The following is an 11,328-nucleotide window of genomic DNA, read 5'->3' as shown; positions in this document are numbered from 1 at the left end:
GCTTATTTCAGGACCTTTAAGTTCCTCATTTGCATGGAAAGTTGTACCCAACAGTTTGATGCCCGTCACCCCGATACACCCTTCTTTTATTATTACTACAAGGGGCTCAGCTTTCAGGAGGGCTAGAGGGAGCATGTGTGCCTGGCTTTAATTCCTATTGTATTCGTGCAGTCTCAGTGTAAGCGAGTGTGTCTGTGTCTGTGTTTTGGATCGAGGGAGTGAGTGAGAGAAAGAGGGAGAGAAAAAGCCAGGAACAAGGACCCATCTGTCAGAGAAGCGAACATGTCCCCCCTTTCCTCTCCAAACTGCTCCCCTGGGACACAAGCAAGGGATAACTCACTTGTGGCAAGAGTTGTGGTTTTTTGGTTTCTTTGCACACAGGAAAGGAATCTCAACCATTAGAAATGACAACACAGTAATATTAATAACACCACAATGGGCTCACTGGAGAGACGTGGAGAAACACTACTCTATTGTGAAAGATGAGATGTAGACAACAAACTTGTGTTATTGGGGTTGACGTGTTGACAGGGGGTGGATTCACTTGCTCAGAGATGGGCTTTTAATGTCCTGTCGGCCTTCTGCTAAATCTTCACTGGTTTTGTTAGTTTCACACAGTGAAATACCATATGGAGGAACAAGTTCTAATTAATGAGGAAATTATAATGAAAAGAAGACATCAGTCTACGAAACAAGAGTGCATGGAATGTTAGGGTTTGTTTTTAATGTTGATTGTTAATTCAAAATGTTTTTAAAATGTCCCCCTTTTCTTTACAGTCTAGGTTAGGGTCATTCAAAATACTATTTTTTTAATTTATTTTTTTTAGATATTTTTTTTTACAGAAAGATAATAAAGAGAAATATATATGGCTCAAAGATGTAAAGGGTTTACACTGTCAAAGAATACATCACCAGCAATTAAAACGATAGTATAATAAAACATTGTGCTTTCAGTGATTTAAAGATATTTTTTAGAAAACAACAACAACAACAAAAAACAACAACAACAACAACAAAAACAACAACAACAGAAAATTGATTACTGGAAGTATATTAAAATATATTACAATAATCGTAATGATAAACAGAGAACAAAGTAGACGTTTCAATAGTAACACATTTCAAAATAAAACAAGTAAATTGTTTGGTGGTGTATAAACATTACAGTCCAATTTTGTACATATTTGCTTAAAGGTACAGCTAAAAGTGTTCTCTGTTTAATTTTTTTATTTTATTTTATCGATAGATAAAAGCATAAATGATTTACTGAACATTTCAGTAGACTGAATTTCTGTTAATCCCCATTAAAAGATACATTTGATGTTATTCATGAAGAAAAACAATACAAAATATGGATAAATGCTTTTATATGTTTTTTAATATAATGCTATTGTTTTTATTCATAACTATTGTCAAACAATAGATTTTAAATTGGATTAACAGACGTTCCGTCTATTGAAATGTCATTCAATGTAACAGATTATTATTATTTTTTAAAAATCAGTCGATAGTTACATTTTTGGTGCTGTATAATGATTACAGTTTTTCTCCGGAATGCCTTTTTATTCATATACTGCATTTCTGTTAATCACAATTTTAAAATATAATGTATGTTTGACATTATTCATGAATGAAAACAATAAACTGCATGATTAAAACATACAAAATCATATATTCAATCCTTATATTGTATTGTTTTTGCTGTGATGGAAACCATAACTATCATCATTCACATAAATGTCAATGTACATTCACACAAAAAAAAAGTGTTTTCTTTTTACTATTTCCCTTCATTCTATTTGGCTTTGAATTGTTATTTTTTCAAATTCATTTTCTTGGTTTAGGAAAAGAAAAATAATGCAGATAATGCTGGCTTAGCTATTAAACAACATTGGTTGACTTACTGTTTCAAGCTGACCTGATAAGGCAACATCAACTGACAATATAAGTTACTAATTATTATTATTTTGTATTTATTACATTAATCGACAACAATCTAGTAGGTGTCATTTCTCCCACAGGCCTTGATATAGATGTCAAACATAAAGTGTGACCTGATGCAGATCTAAAACACGTGCTCAGAGTCATGAGAGTTTGAGAAGCTGTTTCATTTTGCTCTGGCCTGAACTCTGAACTCTCTCAACAGGAGGGACGCAGCCGTGGCCTAACGTCTCATGTTCAGAGATCATCTGACTTCATGGAGACTTAAAGGAACATTAGGAAAGTATAGAAAGTGAGGTCATGTGAAAAAGCATTCCCTTGAGGTCAGGAATGTTCATTTCTGTGACACAGGTGTGACACAGGACTTTGTAAACACTCCGGGGATGTGAGGTTACAGAGAAGCGGGGTCACTTAGGGAGCCTCGGGGAAGCGTAACACACTTACACAGAGTACACACACTGTTGACACACACATGATCTCTCGTTCATATGGGACAGAACACAGTTAAATGAGCACAGTCACTCATTTAGACACACACACACTCACACATTTACATGAATAGTGCAGAAGAGGTTGTGTTTCATCATGTTTCACATCTCTCCAACACTGTAGATTTTCACAAAATGTGGGATTTTCTCATTTCTCATCAAATTCCTTAGATTAATTTTTTTTTTTTAGTTTTATTATAATTTATTGATTTTTTAATTTTTTTTTTTTTTTTTTTTTTTTTTTACAAACAACAACATAATGGTTAAAAAAGTTTTGTTTTGAAGACATATTTATGTAGTGCCAATTTAGTTTCATGGTACAGAATAAGTGTTTAGGTGTCAGATACTACAGAGTTTAGGTGTCAGAAAAAAAAAACCTCAAGAAAAATAGTCACACGTGCCTTCAGATGTGTGCAACCTGCAGTGGTTGCATTGCCAAATAACATCCATCCATCCATCCATTTTCTGTACTGCTTATCCTACACAGGGTCGTGGGGAGCCATGAGCCTATCCCAGGGAACTCAGGGTACAATTCAGGGGACACCCTGGATAGTTGGGGTGCCAACCAATCGCAGGGCACAATCACACATACACTGACACACCCATTCACACACTACGGACAATATATAGATGCCAATCAGCCTACAGCGCATGTGTTTGGACTGGTGGAGGAAACCAGAGTACCAGCAGGAAACCCCTGAAGCATGGCGAGAACATGCAAGCTCTACCAAATAACAATGCAGATCAATGAACAAACTTCAGCACCAGCAAAATTCTAAGTTGTGTCTTAAACCGCCTACAAGGACCTACCATTTAAATGCATTTACTATGTAATAATTACCAACACTGATATGATTGTTTTGTACTTTGTGCATTTGTGACTGTGTTCAGTGCAGTGTAGAACTGTATGATATGGTAGGGTAGGAAAAACACTTTATCACGTGTGTGGTTAGTGTGTGTAGCTGTCGTGCACAGCCTTGTTTATATGATGTGTTCTTACTACAGGGTTCTTTATTAGAACGAAACCCAGGGTGCAGAACCGAACACGTCACCAGGAGCGCGAGCACGGTGTGAATCAGGAGCGGAGGCGTGAACGCGCACTGAGCACATACACCCCTCCCCTCTTCTCGCACATAAACGACCATCTGCTCATTTATAGACAAGAGTTTGGCTTAAAAGTTCGATTTTGGTTCAATTAATTAGAGTTTTTAGAATATAAATTGAAGCAGTTTCATTAAGTGGATGCCATTAAACACATTTAATCACACCAAACGCCAAATATGAGGGTAGTTAAAGCCAACATAGGACCAGGACACAGTCGAGAGAATTTTCTATTCTATCTGATCATTCAGGGAGAAAAAAAACCCCGTTTACATTTATTAGGCTATGTCTTAATAACAAATACGATTGTTGCAGTGACGACGCATGCATGTATACACGCGCGCACGCTGACACACACATACACACACATGCATGCGCGCGCGTAGACCTAAGTTATAATCCCTCTGTGAAGCATAAGATAAATAAAAGTGATAGATAAAAGTGCAATACCTTTTGAACACATTATGTGCACATTAAATAATAAGCATCATTAATTTCTTATTGTTTTCTGTTTCCAAATGTGTGCATTTCACTCTAGTCCTGGATAGTAGCCTAATTGCTGCCTGTAACCTAATTTTTATTTCCAGTAGACAGATTGAAGAGAGACAGGGATTAGCTAATTCATTAGGCTTAATCCATTTGTGTGTGTGTGTGTGTGTGTGTGTGTGTGTGTGTGTGTGAGAGAGAGAGAGAGAGAGAGAGAGAGACAGAGAGAGACAGAGAGGGTGGGGTCTCTTCACCAGAACTTTAATTGCCGGGATATTGATTTTGGACAACTTTAGTTTGGTGAAGATAACAGTGCGTTAAAAAATAAAAATAAAACCTCGATGGAAACGTCAACCTTTCACTTAAAAAAACCCCCCAAACTTTGCCTAGTTCTCCTTTTTAATCAGTAGATCACACCTTTAATAATAATAATAATAGCCTAATAATTAAAAAAAGTGTAAATCATGAGGGAGGGGGATTGGGGTGAAGCAGAGGAGAGAAGCGTGTGTCCGTCTCGCGCGCACAATAGGATCAGTGTGAGGTCACGTGCGGTTACAGAAATCCGGGAAATCACATATGGTGCATTTGTGTGTCTCTGCATTTTGTATAAGACAGAAACTTCTTTGTGCACACACAAATTAAATAAAATAAATAAATAAATAAATAAATAAATAAATAAATAAATAACTAGCTAACTAACTAACTAACTAACTAAATAAATAAACAAAAATGGAATCATAGGTTATGTCTGATATAAATAGGCTAGAACAGTTGAGCTTCCTATTAATTCCAGGTTAAAGAAGAGCACTAATTTATAACGTTTACACGTTTACACGTAACTGTAACCGACATTAACAGTCGCGTAAAACCAAAGTTAAGGGCAGTTGAGGTTGGTGGACTGAGCCGATAATGAGCGGAAGGAAAGAATGAATGAACTAACACACACACACTCACACACACACACACACCGCGCCAAGCTGTCACAACCGTTTACGCACAGCCGGAGGGAGACACGCCGAGTTTTACTTTTCCTGCTGAAATCCTGTCCCGTGTAATGTTGATTTATCCCGGTCTAAAAAGTGCAGTCTGTGCTGAATATAAGCAGTGGTTAAGATCTGGGCTATTTCCGAACAGAGCTGATGCACGCAAAACTGCAACAACAACAAGAACAACAACAACAGAATGCATTTTTTTTTTTTGTAAACAGAAACACATTCCTGCTGCTCTCCAACTACATTAACGCCTGCGGTCAGAATTTCAGAGTTGTAAGTGCTGGTCGCATCCTGATTGGTTGTGAATGCGTTGCATAATTCCATGGACAGTCTGTAGCGCGTGTTTAAATCGGGGTAGCACAAATATCAAAGCGAGTGTGTCCGTTCTGTTTTGTTAGATACAAACTTAACGGAACCACATGACAATCAAGGTTTGTATCAGTAGCTTATACGATATGGTCTGCTAACAGATCCCCCTAACGTTAGGACAACGTTCTACGAACCATCTCTGGTTAGAGCAAGTTACCAGAAGGTCAGGAGAACATTCTCAGAAACGTCCTAAGAAATGATTACAGAAAAACTTTCCTGGAAAATCAAACGATTTATTCCCGGAACCTAATTGTTACCTGGGTACCATGCTGATTTTAAACAAACAAACAAACAAAAAAACAAACGACATGATTTTTTTTGCTTATAAAAATAATATTTAAATAAACTATTTTTAAAAAGCCAATTACAGAAAAATGACCTAAAACAGTATGTAATAGTAAAATAGTAAATCTCTTGTTCATAATTCTATCAAACACAGATACATTTTTGTATTTGTTTTATTTTATAAACAAAATTATTAGATTCTTGGTTAACCCGCATTAAACTTTGTCCTGGTTATATCTGGAAATTAGAGATAGACTATAAAGGCTGTAAAGTCACAAAATACAAAATTGATAGAGATAATTTTGGGGATAATAAAACACAAATAAAAATAGGCTATTGGTCAGAAAGTAAAAAAAAAAAAAAAAAAAAAAGGTTATCAGCCTTTTATAATCAGTTTCATATTATTATTATTATTATTATTATTATTATTATTATTATTATTATAATCTATTTCCAATGCACTGACTAATTAAGTATGTTAATGTATCATTAGACTTGATAAACAGTAAAATCTTTCTTAACGAAGTTTTGCTGTTTCCGAATATCTCTCTCTCTCTCTCTCTCTCTCTCTCTCTCTCTCTCTCTCTCTCTCTCTCTCTCACGCACGCGCGCACACACAAAGCCCGGTGAATGAGTGACACTCATCAAACTTGTAGCCACGAGCCCGCCACGCGCATAAGATGGGGTGTGGCTGTGGGCGGGGCTTATATGCTTCTCTAGAAAGGTCAAAACGGAATCCCGTCTCGGACAGAGAGAGAGAGAGACGCTCAGAGGCGCATGGAGAGCTGAGGGAGAGCCGCTACTCACCTGGGAATCTGTTACTGCGAGGTTTAACAGAAGCTGACAAACCTGTGCTTGTTTCCGGAATTTTCAAGAACATTTGGACGGAACTGTGTGATAGGCCAAACAGGTAAGAGATTACGCCTGGAATTGATTATTTATTAACATGTAAAATGCACTGTGATTAATTGCATAATCCTATATGACATGTTTATAAGACTTCAGAGTAGAGTGTCTTTGATATCACAGTGTAAAAAAAAAATGTCCTGCTCACTGCTTAGCCTATGTGTTTGCGCATAATAATAATAATAATAATAATAATAATAATAATAATAATAAGCACAAATCAAACATGCACAAGGATCTCCGTGTACTTCCAATAACTTTTTATTCAACAGTCTTAAGCGAATCCGATTTATCCGAGTTTCATCAGTCTGCTTGTCTGCTGACTTTGCTTTAGAGACTGCAGAAATTAAATCCGCGAGCGCTTTATCCGCCTAAATCCGCTCGTGTCCTAGATGGAGAGCTTCTCGAAAGATAACGACAAGGCACCCTGTAAAAATGATTTATATATATGTAAATTATTATTATTGTTTTTTTTTTTAACATGCTGCTGTGTCAGGTCAGTTTAGGTTAAACGAATTCACATAACCCATTTTGTTCAGTTGCAACTGTTATTTTCTGTCCCAGTGGACACTTGTTTCTAGTTATATCATGCATAGGAGATGAACAATGCCGTGCATGATCAGTTCTTTTAATATCTGTGAAGCCAAAGCAGCAAGGTGAATTTGGTGAGAATATTTCCTTGGAGGCAGTTTGAGCTCTGAGCTGTCCGCTGTTTAGTGCTGAAACCCGATAGCATCTTCACTTCACAAATTAGTCAGTGTCAGACCCTGGTAATATTGAATGAGGTAATATTTCACTCAATATTCAAATGTCATTTTATTTATTTGATCCAAATGCTCTTTTAAATATTATTTGTTGCATTAACGTCTGCATGCCTCTGTGCCCTCAGATCACAATGATGACCAAACCGTACGGGAAGCCTGGAGATGTGACTGAGTTGGTCAGCTCTTTGGGCTGGATCGAGGAAGACCTGAGCTCTCAAGACGGGGAGCAGACACCAGAGATAGGAGACCCCTACAACTTGAACAGAAGGAATAGCCGCATCCCCATGGATCTCGGCAGTGAGGACATGGAAGAGGAAGAGGAAGAGGAGGACGGAGAGTGTGGACTAGATGGGGAAAAGGCACCAAAACGTCGGGGACCTAAGAAGAAGAAGATGACAAAAGCTAGGATTGAGCGTTTCCGTGCCCGTCGAGTCAAAGCGAATGCCCGAGAGCGCACACGCATGCACGGACTGAATGACGCCCTGGACAACCTACGACGAGTCATGCCATGCTATTCCAAGACACAGAAACTGTCCAAGATCGAGACACTGCGACTGGCGCGCAACTACATCTGGGCGTTATCAGAGGTTCTTGAGAATGGCCAGTCCCCAGAGAGTAATGGTTTTCTAGAGACGCTCTGCAAAGGGCTCTCACAGCCCACCAGCAACCTGGTGGCCGGCTGCATCCAGCTGGGTCCTACAGCCATGCTGCTGACTAAACTGGACGAGAAGAGTGGACCGTTGGAAGCAGTGGGCGCTCAGCAGACGCACACTTTGAGTTTCCCTTCACCTGGTCTTCCCAGCCCACCCTACGGCTCATTGGAGGCCTCCCACCTTCTTCACCTGAAGGGGTTCAAAGGACCAACGTATGAGAATCCCTCACCCAATGAGTGTAGTAACGGTACGCCGCCTTACGATGGCCCTCTCACGCCACCCCTCAGCATCAGTGGCAACTTCGCCCTAAAGCAAGAGCCTGACACGGAGAGGAACTACACTCCACATCCCACACACCCAGCCCACTATCTGTCTTCTCACCACTACCCAGCATCCTCCATGGCTGTATTGCCTCAGGGCCATGCACTGTTCCCTGGATCCCGTTATGATCTACCTTTAGACATCACTTTTGAGTCATTCGCTACACCACACATAGTGAGCTCACAGATGGGCTCCATTTACAACGAATGAACAGCCATGGCTACCACAAACCTCAGAACATGTATCCAGAATGAAAAGAGATTTAAGGAGGCATGTTGATAACACACAAGCAACATTGCGAGGGAAACTGCGGCCTGCCTGACCCAGCAGAATTGCAGAGATACATATTTTGATTAATTTATTCTTGCATTTGTGATCACTGATTTGGCTTGGGAATTCTTCTGGACTTTTTTCTTTCACATACTTGATATTGACTCCTCTAACTAGATAGAGATGTTCCTTACGCATATGCTGTAAAGGCTTATCCACCCCACTTCTCCATACACTCATTTTTTTCTAAACCATCTACATGACGTTCCATCTGCTGAAAAGCCAATTTCGATAAATACCCTTGAAAAGCAATACATTTTGCCACAAAGACGTACAAATGCATTTATTTATAGTCGTATTTAATATTTATTTTGACTGTGTGATTTTATAGAAACAGCCCGCACTGATTTATCATCTTGTTACCATTCCTCATAAAGTATTTAATTTATTTATTGGATTATTTTTGGGGTTGTGTTTTGTATGTATTTTTGTGCCATTTCCACTGTATTTGTCATTTCGGGAGAAAAAATGTTTTGTAAATACCGATTTCGCACTTAAAATAAATATTCTTATATTATATACAAATCATTTGGTCATCCATTTCATTCTTGTCAGTATTGTTCACATTATTATTATTATTATTATTATTATTATTATTATTTTTATACTGTCTAGAAAAAAAACACCCTGAATATACAAAACTAAAAAAACAGAGAGTGGAGAGTAAAAGATATCACTATATACCACCGTTTCTATCTCCTGTAGATTTCCTTATTTGACATACCATTGATATTGTAGGAAAAATAAACTGCATCGTTAATCCAGTATGTAAACATATAGTCTCATTAAACATGTTTTTACCCTACGAGAAATACAACTACTCCTGCACTGAGAACATGAGAATTTCCTTTAGTTAGTGTACAGACAGTAAAAAACATGTAAACAGAACAGATTATAAATGAAATCAATCAGTAGCTAAAAAGGAAGCAATGGGTAAATTAAATATTCTGCCTATTGTCAGCAGTGGAAATCATAAAGTGTCAAAATAAAATGCCCAAGGTTATAACATGGACTGTAAGTGAAAGTGTGTGAGGGGGACCACATGTTCCCATAAGGATCTGCATATCTGACAGGATGGACCTTGTGGGTACTTATCACATTTTTTTTTTTTTTTTTAAAGTAGTGCAGCTTTTATTTAAAAATAAATAAATAAATAAATAAATAAAGTTTCCTTTTCAAAACTGAGGTCAGGGTCAGATTTATCTGCACGAATTATCTGTATTAGGTCCTCTCAAGGATAGTAAAGACACAAATGTGTACAAGTGTACATGAATGTATGCATGATGTCCCCAGTCCTTTGTGAGGACCAAATGTCCACATAACATAAGGCATAAGGCATACATGAGGAACACATGAGAATTTGGAAATTTTATAATACATTTGGCTGGTCCTCCAAAACAAAAATCTGAGATGCTGAGTGTTGTGTTGAAGGACCGAGCAGTAACTCAGGGCATGTTGGCCTTTGGGAGCCATGGGAATTCTGGCTTGCAGAACAGGTGACTCTCACGGAGGCCCTTTTCCCTCTCACTCTTATTTTCCCAGCATCTCAGGACAAAGTGATAACCAAAACACAAACGTGAGAATTATAAGAAAGAAATATATAAGCGAACAAAATGATTTAACACCCCGTTTTTGCAACCAGAAGGTTGGTCTAATTAAATTATAAAGACACTTCATGTTTCATTCAGATGGGAGAATAATGTAAGATATACTGCATCCTGATCAGGACATTTCCTAGAATTACTTGAAGTGCATGAACGAGGAGAATTACATAAAGTGGCTACACACCAGAGAAACAAGTGAACAAATTGATTTAACCCCCCCTTTGTTGCAACCAAAATGTTCAATTAATTAAATGTTGCAGCACCACACAAGGTAACTCGTAGCACTTGTATGTTTAATAATGCATTTTGTTAGTACTCGCTCATGCCGAGGAAGCCAGGGTGCTGCTTTAGAAAACATTGACTCATGCCTTTCAAATCCTGAGACTGGAGATCATCACATAGCACCACAATTCTGCTCTTCCACAACTGCCTTTTCTTTTTTTGCCCACACATTTACAGTACATCACTGCAATCGACCCAAGAACCACTGATTGTGTGCTGCTTTGTGCTGATATTGGTCAACACGGAGGTTCTTCAACTTCGATCAAAAATAAGGGTAATGGAGGGTGAAGGTGGTTTAGAAAAACAATGGAACAAGTGTTTTTGTGTGTGTGTGTGTGTGTGTGTGTGTGTGTGTGTGTGTGTGTGTGTGTGTGTGTGTGTGTGTGTGTGTGTGTGTGTTAGTACGCATGCATTATTTATTTGAGGCATTTCTAAAAGAAGGGCAGGCTGTTGTGCATGAAGTGGAGCCCGTTCACAGACATCTCTATAGGTTTGTCTTTTCCAGCCCCGGCATGGCAAGAGAAGTGAAGGAAAAAAAAAAGGAGTGATTGTTTTTAGTGGGCGCCACTGGTCCATTGTAAGTGCAGCCTGTTCTTTCTCTTGACCTTCGACCTGCATTGTTGTGAAGCTGCTCGTTCGGGGAGCTGAGACAGCTGGGAGAGCTGCGGGGGGGCTGAGAGACAGCTGAGACACACACACACAGAGAGACAGAGAGAGAGAGACAGAGAGAGAGAGAGAGAGAGAGAGAGAGAGAGGATGCAGTATGCAAAACAGGGAGGTAAATGAATTCAGTTCCAAGTCCTCTC

At 38.6% G+C, this 11,328-nt stretch overlaps 1 protein-coding gene across 1 annotated transcript; it reads left to right on the top strand.

Annotated features, from left to right (window-relative positions):
* Positions 1 to 6,391: 6,391 nt before the first annotated feature.
* neurod4 (neuronal differentiation 4) lies at positions 6,392 to 9,071 on the top strand. The gene is made up of 2 exons (XM_017486593.3): positions 6,392 to 6,572; positions 7,458 to 9,071. The coding sequence occupies exon 2, from the start codon at positions 7,464 to 7,466 to the stop codon at positions 8,514 to 8,516; it is 1,053 nt and encodes a 350-aa protein (XP_017342082.1). The 5' UTR covers positions 6,392 to 6,572; positions 7,458 to 7,463; the 3' UTR covers positions 8,517 to 9,071.
* The last annotated feature ends 2,257 nt before the right edge of the window (positions 9,072 to 11,328 follow it).

The sequence above is a fragment of the Ictalurus punctatus genome, chromosome 15 (genome assembly GCF_001660625.3).
Source record: "Ictalurus punctatus breed USDA103 chromosome 15, Coco_2.0, whole genome shotgun sequence".
Lineage (NCBI taxonomy): Eukaryota > Metazoa > Chordata > Actinopteri > Siluriformes > Ictaluridae > Ictalurus > Ictalurus punctatus.
This window is presented reverse-complemented; position numbering and strand designations above follow the sequence as displayed.